The 19,237-nt window shown below is 40.7% G+C and overlaps 1 protein-coding gene across 2 annotated transcripts in view; it reads right to left on the reverse strand.

Annotated features, from left to right (window-relative positions):
- Positions 1 to 966: 966 nt before the first annotated feature.
- The window catches only part of LOC135506025 (lethal(3)malignant brain tumor-like protein 3), a 49,358-nt gene continuing 31,087 nt past the window's right edge, over positions 967 to 19,237 (reverse strand). The window contains exons 19-22 of one of the 2 annotated variants that reach the window (XM_064925366.1): positions 17,121 to 17,212; positions 9,940 to 10,097; positions 9,785 to 9,847; positions 967 to 7,836 (exon numbers count right to left, since the gene is read on the reverse strand). In XM_064925366.1, the coding sequence (XP_064781438.1) occupies positions 7,693 to 7,836; positions 9,785 to 9,847; positions 9,940 to 10,097; positions 17,121 to 17,212 (457 nt within the window). In that variant the 3' untranslated portion in view covers positions 967 to 7,692. Of the gene's footprint in view, positions 7,837 to 9,784; positions 9,848 to 9,939; positions 10,101 to 17,120; positions 17,213 to 19,237 lie in introns of both variants that reach the window. The other variant, XM_064925365.1, reaches the window with a different exon arrangement.

Here is a 19,237-nt window from a genome sequence, read left to right on the forward strand (position 1 = left end):
TTCTGGCTGTTTTGGGCTCTGAGCGCCGTACTCAGATTATGCTTTTTACGTAAGTTGTTTTTGAAATCTGACACAGCAGTTGCATTAAGGAGACATTTATCTATATTTCCATGTATAACACATGTATTTTCATCAACATTTATAATGAGTATTTCTGTAAATTAATGTGGCTCTCTGCAAACTCACTGCATGTTTTGGAACTACTGAACATAACACACCCATGTATAATGAGATTTTTGGATATAAATATGAACTTTACCGAACAAAACATATATGTATTATGTAACATGAAGTCCTATGAGTGTCATCTGATGAAGATCATCAAATGTTAGTGATTCATTTTCTCTATTTGTGCTTTTTGTGACTCCTCTCTTTGGCTGTAAAAATGGCTGGGTTTTTCTGTGACTTGATGGTGACCTAACATAATCGTTTGTGGAGCTTTCGCTGTAAAGCATTTTTGAAATCAGACACTGTGGCTGGATTAACGAGAATGTTATCTTTAAAGTGGTGCCTAATACTTGTATGTTTGAGAAATTTGATTTATGAGATTTCTGTTGATTTGTATTTGGCGCCCTACAATTTCATTGGCTGTTGGCGAGGGGTTCCGCTTGCGGAGGTTAACAAAGTTTTCATCATAGAGTTGTACTTTGAGGTAATTTAGAAGAATGGAGCAGAAACACAATGATCAAACAACAGTTGTCAGATGTTGTTCATGTAATAACAAATACTAGAAAATAAAAGATTGTGTTGAACCATGCAACAATTAAAGGTTGTTAACCAGGTGACAGGAGAAAAAATAGCACAGTGTGACAGGATGTCAAAATTATTTGAAATTAGCTAAAGAACAGATGCATAATATTCTGTTACTGAAGACTTCAACAAATCCAAAGTGGGGTTAGTGTACACTGAAAGTACAACTTGAGACAGCAATAACACCTGGGACACAAGTAGACAAGGCAGCCTTAGTGTACTTCTCATTGTATTTATTTGTGAATCAATACAGGTGGAATAAAGGTTTTAGCATTATTACACAGCAAAAATGGCAAGCTTTTTTCCCATTTACATTGCATTGCATAATTCTATACACATCAGTCTCACTCACTGGTGTGACAAGAAAGAAAAAGCATTATTAAATCAATAAAAGCAAAACATTTTCTCTTTAGGCTTCAGTAAAGCCCATTGAAAATAGAAATAGCATATTACAGTCAACTTTTTTCAAGGGCACTAAGTATGCTCTTTGAGAAGATCAGCAATGTATCCATTCAATTATATTTAGTGATTGCTTTAAATGCAAGTTCTCAGTGCATTCGGAAATTATTCTTTTTCCACATTTTGTTACGTTACAGCCCTTTTCTATAATGGATAAGTTTTTTCCCCTTCATCAACAACAAATCCAAGGTGGCACAACAGTAAGATGTGTTTGTTTTTCCTCCCATGTAAATATTGTATTTTTCAGTTTTTTTGTATACATTTCAATCTCTTTTGTCCATTTTCGAAATAAATACATTCCTGCAACCCGCCTCACCCAATGTAGTACGGATCAGCTATTTTCTTAGATCTTATAACTAGAACCGCCATCACAGGCTAGCCAGCTAATTAGCTACTAGCTATTTAGTCATTGTTAGCCTCTGCTAACGGTCTTTACCTCTAGCTCGGACTCCTGCCGTTTTAGCCTGGATAGCCTGGATAATACCAGCCCAGCGTGATACCAGCCCTGATCATATCGGACTGCTCTTATCAACTACATCACCAGATTCCTGCCGCAAGCTCTGGAGCTATTGTGGCTAACGTCCTTGTCCAGAAGCATGCGCCAGTTTGCCCCGAGCTAGGCCTGTCTCCACGATAGCAAACTAAGTACACCAACTACAACACTTCTCTTGCCAATTGGCCTGGACCCTTTATCGACACGGAGCCCCGCCGATCCATCATGACTTAGGAAGGACACTACAACTGCTAAAGGGGGTGGAGTTGCATTCTACTGCAGAGATAGCCTGCAGAATTCTGTCATACTCTCCAGGTCTGTGCCCAAAGAATTCAAGCTTCTACTTCTAAAAATCCACCTTTCCAGAAACAAGTCTCTCACCGTTGCCGCTTCAGCCCCAGCTGTGCCTGGACTGTCACGTCTGCTCCCGCTCTTCCCTTCCCCTGGAGCTTGAGAGCGCCAGATTGCCTTGTATCACTCACTCCTGCCATCCATCACTCACACCTGCCTTTCCTCGTCACGCGCATGAGCATTATTGAGCATTATTATCCTTGTCTCATCGCGCACCAGTGACTCCTGTGGCAGGCCGGGCGCAGTGTGCGCTAACCAAGGTTGGCGCAGTGTGCGCTAACCAAGGTTGCCAGGTGCACGGTGTTTCCTCCGACACATTGGTGCGGCTGGCTTCCGGGTTGGATGCACGCTGTGTTAAGAAGCAGTGCGGCTTGGTTGGGTTGTGTATCGATGGACACATGACTTTCAACCTTCGTCTCTCCCGAGCCCTTACGGGAGTTGTAGCGATGAGACAAGATAGTAGCTACTAAACAATTGGATACCACGAAATTGGGGAGAAAACGGGGTAAATTTTTTAAATATATATAATTCTCGGGCCCACTCTTTTCTCTGTGTACATCAATGATGTTGCTCTTGCTGCTGGTGATTCTCTGATCCACCTCTACGCAGGCGACACCATTCTGTATACTTCTGGCCCTTCTTTGAATACTGTGTTAACTAACTTCCAGACGAGCTTCAATGCCATACAACTCTCCTTCCGTGGCTTCCAACTGCTCTTAAATGCAAGTAAAACTATATGTATGCTCTTCAACAGATCGCTGGCCGCACCTGCCCGCCCGTCCAGCATCACTACAGTTCTGACTTAGAATATGTGGACAACTACAAACACCTAGGTGTCTGGTTAGACTGTAAACTCTCCTTCCAGACTCACATTAAGCATCTCCAATCCAAAATTAAATCTAGAATCGGCTTCCTATTTCGCGACAAAGCATCCTTCACTCATGCTGCCAAACATACCCTCGTAAAACTGACTATCCTACCGGTCACTTATAAATTAGCCTCCAACAGCCTACTCAGCAAATTGGATGCAGTCTATCACAGTGACATCTGTTTTGTCACCAAAGCCCCATATACTACCCACCACTGTGACCTGTATGCTCTCGTTGCCTGGCCCTCGCTTCATATTCATTGCAAAACCCACTGGCTCAAGGTAATCTATAAGTCTTTGCTGGGTAAAGCCCCACCTTATCTCAGCTCACTGGTCACCATAGCAGCACCCACCCATAGCACGTGCTCCAGCAGGTATATTTCACTGGTCACCCCCAGAGCCAATTCTTTCTTTGGCCGCCTTTCCTTCCAGTTCTCTGCTGCCAATGACTGGAGCGAATTGCAAAAATCACTGAAGCTGGAGACTCATATCTCCCTCACTAAATTTAAGCATTAGCTGTCAGAGCAGCTCAAAGATCATTGTACCTGTACATAGCCCATCTATAAATAGCCCATCCAACTACCTCATCCCCATATTGTTTTTTGTTGTTGCACCCAAGTATATCAACTTGCACATTCAACTTCTGCACACCTGTCACTCCAGTGTTAATTGCTAAATTACTTCGCCACAACGGCCTATTTATTGCCTTACCTCCCTCATCTTACCTCATTTGCACACACTGTATATAGATTTTTTCTATTGTGTTATTGACTGTACATTTCTTTATTCCATGTGTAACTCTGTGTTGTTGTTTGTGTCGCACTGCTTTGCTTTATCTTGGCCAGGTCGCAGTTGTAAATGAGAAATTGTTCTCAACTGGCCTACCTGGTTAAAACCTGTTTGGGATAGGGGGCAGCATTTTCACGTTCTGATGAAAAGCATTCCCAGAGTAAACTGCCTGCTACTCAGGCCCAGAAGCTAAGATATGCATATCATCAGTAGATTTGGATAGGGAACAAAGTCTGAAGTTTCTAAAACTGTTTGAATGATGTCTGTGAGTATAACAGAACTCATATAGCAGGTGAAAACCTGAGAAAAATCCAACCAGGAAGTGGGAAATCTGAGGTTAGTAGTTTTTCAACTCATTGCCTTTCGAATATACAGTGTCTATGGGGTCATATTGCACTTCCTAAGACTAGATGTCAACAGTCTGTAGAACCTTGTTTGAGGCTTCTACTGTAAAGGAGGAGAGAATGAGAGCTGATTGAGCCAGAGGTCTGGCAGAAGGCCATGAGCCGATCACGCGTGCACTCGTGAGAGGTAGTTGCATTCCATTACATTTCTAAAGACAAAGGAATTCTCCGGTTGAAACATTATTGAAGATTTATGTTAAAAACATCCTAAAGATGTATAGAATCAATCGTTTGAAATGTTTCTACGAACTGTAATATAACTTTTTGAACTTTTCGTCTAAACTTCCGCCTGGACTTGCCTGCGCATCGTGAGTTTGTATTTGTGAACTAAACGTGCTAACAAAAATAGGTATTTGGACATAAATGATGGACTTTATCGAACAAAACAAACATTTGTTGTGGAACTGGGATTCCTGGGAGTGCATTCTGATGAAGATCATCAAATGTAAGTGAATATTTATAACGCTATTTCTGACTCCACAACATGGTGGGTATCTGCATGGCTTGTTTTTGTGTCCGAGCGCTGTACTCAAGATTATTGCATGGTTTGCTTTTTCCGTAAAGCTTTTTTGAAATCTGATACAGCGGTTGCATTAAGGAGAAGTTTATCTAAAGTTCCATGCATAACACTTGTATCTTTTATCAAAGTTTATGATGAGTATTTCTGTAAATTGATGTGGCTCCCTGCAAATTCGTTGGATGTTTTCGAGGCACAACATTACTGAACATAACATGCCAATGTAAACTGAGATTTTTGGATATAAATATGAACTTTATCGAACAAAACACACATGTATAGTGTAACATGAAGTCCTATGAGTGCCATCTGATGAAGATCATCAAAGGTTAGTGATTAATTTCACCTCTATTTCTGCTTTTTGTGACTCCTTTCTTTGGCTGGAAAATGGCTGTATGTGTTTTTGTAACTAGGCTCTGACCTAACATAATCATATGGTGTGCTTTCGCTGTAAAGCCTTTTTGAAATCGGACATGATTGTTAGATTAACAAAAAGTTCAGCTTTAATTTGTTGTATTGCACTCATCAATGTATGAAAGTTAAATAATTCAAAAACATATTTTTGAATTTTGCGGTCTGCCTTTTCAGCGGATGATGTCAGAGGATGTTGCCATAATAAGTTAAGTAAAGGTGAAATAAATAAAAATAAATTTAAAAAATCTACGCACAATACCCCACAATGACAAAGCAAAAACAGGTTTTTAGACATTTTTGCAAATGTATAATAAAACAACAAGTCAAATATTACATTTACAAAGTACAGACCCTTTACTCAGTACTTTGTTAAAGCACCTTTGGTAGTGACAGCCAGTCTTACTGGGTATAACGCTACCTGTATTTGGGGAGTTTCTCACATTCTTCTCAGCAGATCCTCTCAAGCGCTGTCAGATTGGATGGGGAGCATCACTGCATAGTTATTTTCAGGTCTCGTGTTCAAGTCCGGGCTCTGGCAGGGCCACTCAAGGACATTCAGAGACCTGTCCCGAAGCCACGCCTGCGTTGTCTGTGTGCTTAGGATTGTTGTCCTGTTGCAAGGTGAACATTCGCCCCAGGCTGAGGTCCTGAGCACTCTGGAGCAGGTTTTCATCAAGGATCTCTCTGTACTTTGCTCTTTTCATCTTTCTCTTGATCCTGACTAGCCTCCCATTCACTGACGCTGAAAAACATCCCCACAGCCTGATGCTGCCACCACCATGCATCACCGTAGGGATGGTGCCAGGTTCCTGCAGAATGTGATGCTTGGCATTCAGGCCAAAGAGTTCAATCTTAGTTTCATCAGACCAGAGAAGCTTGCTTCTCATTGTCTGAGTGTCCTTTAGGTGCCTCCTGGCAATCTCCAAGCGGGCTGTCATGTGTCTTTTACTGAGAAGTGGTTTCCGTTTGGCCACTCTACCATAAAGGCCTGATTGGTGGAGTGCTGCAGAGATGGTTGTCTTTCTGGGAGGTCCTCCCTTCTCTGGAGCTCTATCAGAGTGACCATCTGCTTCTTGGTCACATCCCTGACCAAGGCACTTCTCCCCGTTTGCTCAGTTTGGCCAGGCGACCAGCTCTAGGAAGAGTCTTAGTGGTTCCAAACTTCTTCCATTTAAGAATGGAGGCCACTGTGTTCTTGGGGAACTTCAATTTTGCATAAATGTTTTGGTAACCTTCCCCAGATCTGTTCCTAGACACAATTCCTTCGACCTCATGGCTTGGTTTTTTGCTCTGACATGCACTGTCAACTGTGGGACCTTATATGGACAGACGTGTGCCTTTCCATATCATGTCCAATCAATTGAATTTACCACAGGTGGACTCCAATCAAGTTGTAGAAACATCTCAAGGAAAGTAAATGGAAACAGGATGCACCTGAGCTCAATTTTGAGTCTCATAGTAAAGGGTCTGAATACTTATGTAAATATCTGTTTTTAATTTTTTTATACATTTGCAAATATTTGTAAAAACCTGTTTTCAATTTGTCATTATGGGGTATTGTGTGTAGATTGACGAGGAATCTACACACAATCATCAATTTTAGATTAAGGCTGTAACGTAACATAATGTGAAAAAGTCAAGGGCTCTGAATACCACCCGAATGCACTGTAAATAAACAAGTGAACAGCAGTCCACGTAAAGAAATACCATTGTCTATATGGACTTTTAGATTGAATTCATTCAACCCAACCCCTTCCCTGGGGTTAGTACCTTAAAGTAAACAGACACTTGTCTCTGCTTCATAGGGCCTGAACAGTACTGATGAGGAGATGACTGTACAATACACAGGAGAAACCAGACCAGGGTGACCCATGTCGGTCTTTATACAGGTACTGTATATGGCTATCCATAAAGCATAATAGGTGGGTGTATTTACCAAAAAGGAAATTAAATGCAGGGCCTGATGGCTTGTTTTACAGTATGGTTCCTGTTGGTTTGGTGAATTAATAAAAATCCCTCTCTCCTCTCAGTTATACAGCCTTGTCCTCCATCACCACCAGCACCACCACCCCAGCAGCCAGACAGAAGTAACAAGGAATTTTTTTAAAGCATGAGGACTTTCTAATGAATGTATTAATTTCTCTGTGCCACTCACCTGGGGAATCACTGAGCTTCCATTCTCAGTTAGAATCTCTCTGATCTGCATGACATCAGCATCCCAGAGAGACCGGAATAGCTAAAGCCCTGTGCAGATGGGACTTTCTACATGATGAAAATGTCAGATTGCTGATTGTGATGCACTAAAGGAAATCTTACGCATTTGCACTACATTTCCAGTTTTTAGGTAGAACGAGCATCCTGGTGGCACCACCCCAACACTAATATAAAAAGAGCCTTTACTGTACAATAATATTACACATAATAGAGCTGATGATTGAAAATGACATTTCTCCAATGAGTCAATCACATTGGATATTCGCAGTATGCAATATGGCTGTCTTAAAAAAAATAACTTGTGCAATTCACATGTGCATTCAGTTTGCTTCCTCTGGGAAGAATGGTTATTTGTGCTTCACATCCTTATCTGTAGACCTTCTTCTTCTGGCTCTTCTCTGCTCAGGGTAAAAATAGTGGCCTCCGACCTTCGTTAGAGCTCATTACATGCCGATTCCTCTGCCGTCTTGAACATCAAGATTGAGTTGTAGATTTTTATGGCTGGACCCAGCTTGATGCTCATGATCCTCACTAGGTCAACCTGAGTCAACAGAAGGAAGGCTTCACCATCTATTTGCTGGACAAAAACATATGAGGGAGGGAAGAGTTAGAGAAGTCTCACGTTTGAAAATGTCCACCATCAAAGCGCTTTCCTAATGAACCTTTTTGCCCAAGGAATATGTTTCACTTTCAACCTCCAAAAACAGGCAGCTTAGACATAGTGGTGCATAAAGAATTAACTTCAAAGCAAAGGGTTTTTAAAGATTCTCCACCATACAAATGACCATGGCTCATTAGAGGGAGGGTTATTCAGGGATTGAGTCATATTCTTAATTTAAAAAGCTGTCGTAATATCACCCGCTATTAACGCTGACAAGAATGGCATAATAATGATGCTCTTGTTTTGGGATAACCTATGCATCCTTCATTCCTCCCATCCTATAGGGAGACCGACAAATGAATATATTCAAACAGTGCCTTAGATGAGCTGGTTTGCGCATGTAGGAGTGGTACTTGTGTTGCCTCTCCTCCCACAGACACTTACGTAAAACCCTCTTGTTCATTGTTCATACTTCCTGCAGCCGTTGGATAGGCATATCATTTACTTCTACTTGCCCACTGTAGCATATGATTAGCCTAGGGTACTCAATCTAGTAGGCCGCTATAGTTTTATAATGGGCTGCAAAATAGTGGTTTTGTGCCGAATTTGGAGAGCAGTTTGACATGGGACATACACACGCATAGTCCCCAGTCTCCAGGATCCCAAGATGATGTGTTTTATTGGGTGTGCTCATGGAGCCAACTAGCGTATAGCCATTAGAAGGATAGTTGCCATAAGGGCGAAATACTACTGTTAGTAAAACACAATGGATAAGGTCATTATTAGTTATGTAAAAACATTTTTGCAAAATGTTCGCCTAGAGTACGCAGCAGAACGTTGTAGCGAATCCGGAGCGCAGACTGACTTTTTTGTTTGTGCTCATAACACTCCGTGGTCGTTAGAAGAGTGTACACCTATAGTATGAAATTGACAGGGGGAAACTTGGTGTATGTGTGTGTGTGTGTGTGTGCGAGCTAATAGATCATGTGCAGTAACGCCTGTTTGAATGAGTGTATTAGAGCATTAGATTGATGGCCATTAGTTTGTTTTGCCCCTAGTTTGTACCACCCCACACACACACACACACCCACACCTGCATACACACACAACCCGCCCGTCTCTGTATGTAACAACGGTTCCTCCTTCTGAAAATAATCTGTGGCACAACCTTTTCCAGGTCCTAATACTTATAATAATATGGTAATTATGTGCTTCTTACTAAAGCCAATTCTAAAGTATAGTTTCACCAGGTCATCTACAGTAACTAAGACATTTCAATGATGGCGTGCACAGCATTAGGGAGCCAGGGAGACATGCACTTAAACAAATCCCCTACGTTAATCTTGAAATATAACAGACTTTATTCTAAAAATGTTTACTTTATTTGCAAAATATTTGCACCTTATTCATGAAATATTGGCACTTTTTTTAATGTACTAGCATGCAAAAAATAATAATTCAAGTACCATCACCGTCACTGTTTATTTGATTAATATTGTGATGCCCCAAATTGAATACATTTCAAATCTAGATCTGACATGGTGCAGGTGTCTTCTTTTTTTAAGCTCATAACCGTGTGTGTGAGGTGTGTACTTTTGTTTCAAAGTAGATGTATTTAGGACTACCAAGAAACACTCTGTGTGACCCTGATTTAACCCACTGCAGTAAAAGTTTCAGCTCTAGTGCAGACACAGATGTGGAGACCACAGAGCGATAATGTGGAGGTAATGCATCTGATGAAACCAAAATGGGATCTTTATAATCCCACAAGCAGACAGTAAATGGGAAGTCCTTTTCCCAGAAGTGTGTGTGTGTGTGTGTGCGCGCGCGCGCGCGCGTGTTTGTGTGTGTGTGTGTGTGTGTGTGTGTGTGTGTGTATATCAGTGGTCAGTGAGCTAAAAGCTGTAGTGTACTGAAACTGTACCTCATCTCTGAAAGTGTGCACGTGTTCGTTACAGCCTGGAAGACCTTGGATGAACTCAATCACCTGTAACACATTGAACATCATGGTTAGTACAGTAATCCAAATTACCCAGACAGTTATTTAGACTGCAAGAAACAATGTAAGTTATCCAGTACCTCCTCCACTGTCCACACAGCCACTTTGCTTGAAGTGATGCCAGCCACAGTGGGTAGCAGCTTGCTGTGCTGGTCCCAGCAGAAAGGAGTGCTGCTGGGGGATGGCGAGGTGCATGGCATGAACACTGACTGGTGAAGGGCTTCCTGTAGTGTCAGCTCTACTGTATGGAAGAGAAGAAAATAAACATACAAAACCTTGAATGAATTAACTTAATTTTAACAAGGGATCTGTTGCTGTGGCTACCTGTAGATAAACTGCTTGATATTAAATCAGCAAGTGATCTGATGGAAGTATCTAGAAATGCTAGAAGAAACAGAACGCAGATGCTTGATGCTCACTCCTAACCATATTAGGAACCAGGTGCAACAAGTCTAATCAGATAGTGAGTTAATGCTGACCGCTACTTTGCTCCAGGCATAAACACATCTTTGAGCATCTTCCAAAGATTATTTCTTAAAATGTATAATTGGTAGTGACAATTCAAGTGAAGCAAAATATTTTGATGTTTTGAGAGTAATTCTAAAGTTTGATGGAACATAAAGATAAATGTTGCCCCGGGAGGAACGAATCTACTGTAGCAAGAGAGGGAGGACCACCAAGGTTTCAGCCAATAGCAAAGGCCACAGTCACAAACGGATGGGTCATAACTCTTTAGTACAAATTGAATGACAGTTGTGACACAGCAACTTCATGTTACTTTACTTTGGTGGATGGAGAAAACTAACAACAAAGCACTCAAGGAGTTTTCTCTTGCCATTCTGCTGAGTAAATACCTTTGGGACATGTGGTGTTATATATGAAAATGCATGTTAGAGAATGACCACTACTCATTAAATCTATAATATACAGCGGGGTCCGAAATTAAAATGTAATTCAATTATATTGTATGCTCCAAAAAATTGGGAATTATTTTGTATTTTATTTTATATTAATACAATTGCTCAGATAAAGAGATTCTGTATAACAAGTAATACTATTTTCTCAAAAGGTAGGGCTCAAAATGATTGACACCCCTGTTTTCAATACTTCACCTTGCGAGAATAACGGCACTGAGCCTTTTTCTAAATTGTTTTATGAGGTGGAGAACACATTGGAAAGGATCTTATTAATGGCGGCTCACCCATTAAGGCGTTAGGGACGGCACCCCACTTGTGATAAACTGTTAACAAATATATTATATCATTCATGGATTATATTTTAAAATGCTGATAAAAGTGTGGTAAACATTTACATTTTCCGGTTTCAAAATTATATTGTTTAAAACAAGCTGTTCAGTTACCTACTAGTCAGCCTCTCAGTAGTGCTGAGTGATTAGTGCTTTTTGAGGTAGGTACGGTTTTGATTAGATTATTTTTTAAATAATCAGGTTTTAGATTTTTTTTTTATACATGAAATGCATTATGAAATAAAGCTTTTTAATGGAAATTCCAAACCCCGAAATAGTGAGAATTACATTTCCAAAACATTGAACATTTTGCAATGTCTCTGTCAGGTCCACATTGGGTAGACATAAATAGAAAAATAGGAAATTATTATGAAATACAAAAATATTTCAGTTGTGTATATTACTTTTTATTTAGTTTTTATTTAATATCTTAATTATTTTTCATTTGTTAAAGTCATCATCACATCTCTGCTCATGCAGTAGCAGTCTGCCAGCTAAACCTAATGTTATCTATGTGCTCCCCATACTGTACTGTCTTTAGTCATCCCATTTAGCTAGCCTGCCTAAGTACTGTAGCCTACATACAGTAAGCGACAGCGCTGTCTGATTAAATAATTGTACTCGTTTTTCAAAGTAGATAAGGCATACTTTCACAAATTGTCTCTGTCCCTCTCGTTGTTGTGTTCTGTACATTCATCTATCGTGTGATCTGTGTGGAAATCTAACCTAACGTAGCAGGCGTAAGAGTGTATCCATCCAGAGACCTACAGTACCAGTCAAAAGTTTGGACACACCTACTCATTCAAGGGTTTTTCTTTATTTTCACTATTTTCTACAATGTAGAATAATAGTGAAGACATAAAAACTATGAAACGACACATGGAATCATGTAGTAACCAAAAAAGTGTTACAAAAATCCAAATATATTTTATATTTGAGATTCTTCAAAGTAGCCACCCTTTTCCTTGATGACAACTTTGCACACTTTTGGCATTCTCTCAACCAGCTTCACCTGGAATGCTTTTCCAACAGTCTTGAAGGAATTCCCACATATGTTGAGCACTTGTTGGCTGATACAGGAATGAGTAGGAGTGTCCAAACTTTTGACTGGTATTGTATATATAATGAAGAGATGCCCATGTCTCCAGGACCTAACAATGGGGGTCGTTGTCGAACTAGGTTGAATATTTGCTTAAATGAAAACTACAACTCTCTTAAGCCCAGCATCCCGCAAAATTCTTGCCTTGATTTCAGTTGTAAATTATTTAAATTCTCTCTAGCGAAACGCCGCATTGGGCTCACAAGAACCCCTGAACTAAATGGAATTCAAGAAATTGAACCAACATTGGCCAATTAGTTATTTAAACCCGGAGAAAATAAATGTTGGTTAATCACTCAGCACTACCCCTCAGTGATTCTGCCAGCAGCAACAGCTCCGCGTGCGCATAGGCCCGGCGAACATTGTTTGGATTGTTTTACCAGCCATTTGCTATGAGGGGGAACTGCCCCAATGAAATCGCAGGATTTCATAGCATAAATTATAACAGCACAAAGTAAATGGATCATCCTGTGGCACTCAAATGTGGACTCAGTCAAAACCTCTGGGTCTGCTCTAGTCTCCCTCCCAATGAGTCTCCTGCACCAGATGGCTTGAGATTAGATCTGCTCTATCAGGTACAGATGGCACTAAAGCTAAAAGCAAATTGTAATGAAATAAATAATCATAACAGTCACCGAAGTCTGGGACCTGATAAACCGGACATCTAGATCCAACAAGAGTCGTAGGACTGAGAGATACACTAGCTCAAACCTTCTCATCGTGGATCTGGTAGGAAAAAAAAGCATGACAGTGGCTGGCCAATTCCCCCCATGGTATTCATAAACTGGGTGTATCACAAAGCTTGATCAAATTAATTAGCCAGCTATAATACATTTTTAGAAACATTGAGAAATAGTTTGGTACATTTTTGGGTCAAATTAACCAGTTATCTACCTTTGATAAGCATCTAGCTAGCTATAGCTAGCTAGTTAGCTCCCATTCCAAATTAGTCTTTCTAAACTAATATGTGACTAACTCAGAAATATTAAGTTGTTTCAGAATGAAACTAGCTAGCGCATCATACTTTGTGACATGTTAGCTAGCTATCCCCATTTAGATCATGTATTTTCACTTATTGCATCTGCATGCTTGTTGAGTTCTCCCAGGTGCACCCGTTAGTTCGTGAGCTGGCTGCTCATTCTAAATAGTATAATCTAATCTGTTCAAAACAGTGGCAGCATATGCAGCATTTGTCTTTCGTTTTTTGACATGCAAAAGTGAAATATATTTATGCTGTTGTTCAAATGCACAGATCGCTTCTATATCTTCTCAAAGAAACTATCAGTAGTTCGAAAACTTTGCATCATATTTTTGTCATGCTGCTTTGTTGACAACTCCAATGACCCCGCGCCCCTGGTATTCAGCCAATCAGCTGCCACCACTGGATCTTAGACCATTCCTCCATACAGAATCCTTCCAAAGCCTTTGTATCATTAGTCTGCGCTTATGGACTGCCCTCTTCAATTTAAACCACAGGTTTAAATCCAGAGTCCAGAGACTGAGATGGCCAATGCAAAATTATGTTTTTCTGTCGAATGAACCATTTATTTGTGTAATTTGATGCGTGTTTGGGGTTATTTTCTTGCTGGAAGATCCACTTGCAGCCAGGTTTCAGCCTCCTGGCAGAGACAACCAGGTTTTTGGCTAAAATGTCCTAGTACTGGGTAAAGTTGACGATGCCTTAACCATAACAAGGGCCCCAGGACCAATGGAAGCAAAATAGCCCCATAACATCCACCACCATTTAGTAGGTAGGGGTAGGTATGTGGTATAGGGTTCTTTTCTGCTCATGCATTCCAATTGAGACTGCAAACCCACAACTGGAGCGCGTAGTTCAGGAGCTCTATTTTCATGTCATCTCACCAAAGCACTGGTTCCAATCCATGTGTAAACTCAAAACTACATATGTTGGATAACATGAAATACAGCTATTTGGCCATGCACACCAGGGGTGCGTTTGGCGTCGAAATGAGAATGCTGCCTAAATTTGTTGTGTGTAAAAAAAAGATTTTGAAAGAAGTAGCGCCCCTTGTGTGCACTGCCAGTAATAACATATACCACGGTATGGGTACAGGAACGGTATGAAGGTATGAAAATCTGAACCGCCCAACCCTAACGAAAACTAATTCTGTCTGTCTTTGGTATTCAAATAATATTTGCTTCCAGCTTGCTAGCCTTTGATGAGTTCTGACTATAAACTTAAAATATTGTTAACTATCAGGTATTCTATTGAAATATGTCTTTGTCTGTTCAGCTGTTCGATCCTTTGGGTGAATAAACTTTGTTGGAGCTTTTATAGTGTCCGTCAGTTTCTTACTCTGTTATTTAGCATCTAACACCTTTCTATCCCTTCAGAAGAGTGAGAACTCACAAAGACACAAAGGACCAGAGCAGAGCCTTTGATGCTCTGACACAGGGACATCACACAAATAACCCCGAATCCAGAGACTGTACTGTAGAAGGAGTGAGTCAGTCCTATTGCTTTAAGGTCTCGTATTGCTTAATGGTTATGTTCACACTACACTACAAGGACTGCTTTGGTATGCTGTGCAGTTTGGTTTCATTTGGAGAGGATGTGAATGTTGGAATTTCGCTCAATAAATCAACTGAAACCAAAGGAGCTAGGACAAGAAACAAGATATATTATCTGTGCCAAAGACATGAACATTTACATAATTGCACTGTGTAAAACTGTTTTGACAGCTTGTGCCTAGCCCTGGCACGACAGAGTAAGGGGAGAAAAATCCCAAGAGGTGTACACATTCAGCATAATAAAAGACAGAGGAAGTGATGTAATTCTTGATTAATCTACATTACTGATTCATACTGTGAAGGAAGGCACGGGGTAAGATGAGTGGGAGGCGATAGATCAGACTATATTGGGGGAAACACTGTGCAGTGATGCTCTTGATATCCAATGGGAAGAATTTAATGTTATTTAGAGACAGTTGTCACGCCCTGACCGTAGAGATCCTTATTATTCTCTATGTTTGGTTAGGTCAGGGTGTGGGAAAATCTGTTTTCTATTTCTTTCTTTGTGTTTTTGGCTGAGTATGGTTCCCAATCAGAGACAGCTGTCTATCGTTGTCTCTGATTGGGGATCATACAGTGGGGAGAACAAGTATTTGATACACTGACGATTTTGCATGTTTTCCTACTTACAAAGCATGTAGAGGTGTGTAGAGGTGTGTAATTTTTATCATAGGTACACTTCAACTGTGAGAGATGGAATCTAAAACAAAAATCCAGAAAATCACATTGTATGAATTTTAAGCAATTCATTTGCATTTTATTGCGTGACAAAAGTATTTGATACATCAGAAAAGCAGAACTTAATATTTGGTACAGAAACCTTTGTTTGCAATTACAGAGATCATACGTTTCCTGTAGTTCTTGACCAGGTTTGCACACACTGCAGCAGGGATTTTGGCCCACTCCTCCATACAGACCTTCTCCAGATCCTTCAGGTTTCAGGGCTGTCGCTGGGCAATAAGGACTTTCAGCTCCCTCCAAAGATTTCCTATTGGGTTCAGGTCTGGAGATTGGCTAGGCCACTCCAGGACCTTGAGATGTTTCTTACAGAGCCACTCCTTAGTTGCCCTGGCTGTGTGTTTCGGGTCGTTGTCATGCTGGAAGACCCAGCCACGACCCATCTTCAATGCTCTTACTGAGGGAAGGAGGTTGTTGGCCAAGATCTCACGATACATGGCCCCATCCATCCTCCCCTCAAAACGGTGCAGTCGTCCTGTCCCCTTTACAGAAAAGCATCCCCAAAGAATGACGTTTCCACCTTCATGCTTCACAGTTGGGATGGTGTCTTGGGGTTGTACTCATCCTTCTTCTTCCTCCAAACACGGCGAGTGGAGTTTAGACCAAAAAGCTCTATTTTTGTCTCATCAGACCACATGACCTTCTCCCATTCCTCCTTTGGATCATCCAGATGGTCATTGGCAAACTTCAGACGGGCCTGGACATGCGCTGGTTTGAGCAGGGGGACCTTGCGTTCGCTGCAGGATTTTAATCCATGACGCCGTAGTGTGTTACTAATGGTTTTCTTTGAGACTGTGGTCCCAGCTCTCTTCAGGTCATTGACCAGGTCCTGCCGTGTAGTTCTGGGCTGATCCCTCACCTTCCTCATGATCATTGATGCACCACGAGGTGAGATCTTGCATGGAGCCCCAGACCGAGGGTGATTGACCGTCATCTTGAACTTCTTCCATTTTCTAATAATTGCGCCAACAGTTGTTGCCTTCTCACCAAGCTGCTTGCCCATTGTCCTGTAGCCCATCCCAGCCATGTGCACGTCTACAATTTTAACCCTGATGTCCTTACACAGCTCTCTGGTCATTGTGGAGAGGTTGGAGTCTGTTTGATTGAGTGTGTGGACAGGTGTCGTTTATACAGGTAACGAGTTCAAAAAGGTGCTGAGTAATGAGGTAATGAGTGGAGAACAGGAGCGCTTCTTAAAAGGCAAACTAACAGGTCTGTGAGACCCGGAATTCTTACTGGTTGGTAGGTGATCAAATACTTATGTCATGCAATAAAATGCAAATTAATTAATTAAAAATCATACAATGTGATTTTCTGGATTCCATCTCTCACAGTTGAAGTGTACCTATGATAAAAATTACAGACCTCTACATGCTTTGTAAGTAGGAAAACCTGCAAAATTGGCAGTGTATCGAATACTTGTTCTCCCTACTGTATATAAGTTGTCATTTTCCTTTTGGGTTTTACGGAATCTTGTTTTCTGTATAGTTTATTTTGCCTTACAAAACTGACTGTGTGTGCTTTCGTTTTTGTCATTGTTAATTTGCTTTTGGTGTCATCAATAAAAAGAACGAAGTACGCCTACCACGCTGCACCTTGGTCCACTCTTCATGCAACAAACGAGAGCCGTAACAACAGTTCAGTACCTTTGGTTTCAATTATGCATGACACCTCACTCTTCATCTCCTCGTCCTCCACCAGCTCCTCTACCTTCTTCTGCTTGCAAGGCCGCCCAACCCTGGAAGAGAGAAGGGGGTCAATAGAGACACACAAACAGGGCAGTCTTGCAGGACCTGGGATCACACAATTTGGAAAAACATTTTTAATGACATACTGAGTTATTACTTAATTATCACAGTACATTCCAATATGTTCTAATACCTTCACTACTCCTGGGATGAAAATGTAATGTAGATTGTAATCACTCCCAAATCCCAAAAATTGTTTGGTCAAACTCAATCAACATGCTGCTCTGATGAGTCTTGATAATGCATAATTAACAGAGTAATGACTTGAGCTTCTCTCTAAATTAAACTTAGCGAACACCTTCGGTCCCCTCTCTTTTCCATGTCTTCAGAATTTGTTTTGTGCATTGGACTGAAAGCAGGTTCCAACTCCGTAATAAAACAGAGATAAAACTTGGTGCCAGTCCCTTAACAACCAATTTCTCTGTGCAAATAACATTACTCAACATTTTAACAATCAACATTTTTTAATGAACATTTTAAGAATAAAGTGACATTTTTGGTGAATTTCATGTTAGCCTATACAAATCAAGCTGCCCACATATGGCCAACAGCTCTGTGGCCAATCTTGTGGGGTAGAGATACTGTACATTTATAGTGAAATGGGATTGAGTGCTGATGATGATGGATTTGGTAGTGTATGCTTGAGGAGTAATTTCTACTACTAGGCCTTCAATAACCACAATGAGAGGAGGGCAACTGGAGAGCAGGCATTAGTCAGATGACAGTTTGACAAATGTTGGGGAAGCTGATGTAGAGAGGCTTGGTGAAAATAGATAGGTGCTGATCTTAGCCCATGAACATTAAACTCTCAAGTCCAGAAAAAAGCACTTAAAGAAATAACCTCAATTGTGTATCGGTCACTTGAAGGAGGATGTGTACACCACCCAGTTCATGAAAATGGATCACTCTTACAGACAGCGAGTCACGTGGCTGTGGCTTGCTATATAAAGTCGGCATAGAAGCATTCAGTTACTGTTCGATTGAATGTTGGAATGGGCAAAATTGGTGACCTAAACAACTTTGATCATGGTATGATCGTCGGCTCCAGGCACACCGGATCCAGTTTCTCAGAAAGGTTCGCCCTTCTGGGCTTTTCAAGAACAATACTGTACAGGGCTGTCCCCGAAAAAAAAAGTTTAAAATCTTGGTCGACCAATAGTCGTCTGTTCAATTGAGCGAAATTTTTAAATATGTATTTTTACATATATACAGTCGTGGCCAAAAGTTTTGAGAATGACACAAATTTTCACAAAGTCTGCTGCCTCAGTTTGTATGATGGCAATTTGCATATACTCCAGAATGTTATGAAGAGTGATCAGATGAATTGCAATTAATTGCAAAATCCCTCTTTGCCATGCAAATAAACTGAATTCCCTAAAAACATTTCCACTGCATTTCAGCCCTGCCATAAAAGAACCAGCTGTCATGCCAGTGATTTTCTCATTAACATTTTTGGGATAGGGGACAGCATTCAGAATTTTGGATGAAAAGCGTGCCCAAAGTAAACCTGCTACTCAGGCCCAGAAGCTAGGATATGCATATAATTGGTAGAATTGGATAGAAAACACTATAAAGTTTCCAAAACTGTTAAAACAAGGTCTGTGAGTATATCAGAACTGAAACAGCAGGTAAAAACATGAGGAAAATCCATCCAGGAAGTGCTATTATTTTGAAATGGGTGTTTTTCCATTGAAAGCCTATCCACCATTTAAAGGGATAGGACCCAGATTCCATTCCCTATGGCTTCCACTAGCTCTGAACAGTCTTTAGACATTGTTTCAGGTCTTTATTATGAAAAATTAGGGAGAAGGAGCAGTTTCAATGAGAGGCCAGTGGAAAATCCCCAACCTGTTTGGTGCGCAATCCCGAGAGCGCGCCTTTCTTGTTTTTCTTTAATATTGACGACGCTATTGTCCGGTTGAAATATTATCAATTATTTAGGCTAAAAACAACCCGAGGATTGATTATAAACATTGTTTGACATGTTTCTACAAACTTTACGGATACTATTACGG

This window comes from Oncorhynchus masou, chromosome 19 (genome assembly GCF_036934945.1).
Source record: "Oncorhynchus masou masou isolate Uvic2021 chromosome 19, UVic_Omas_1.1, whole genome shotgun sequence".
Taxonomy (NCBI): domain Eukaryota; kingdom Metazoa; phylum Chordata; class Actinopteri; order Salmoniformes; family Salmonidae; genus Oncorhynchus; species Oncorhynchus masou.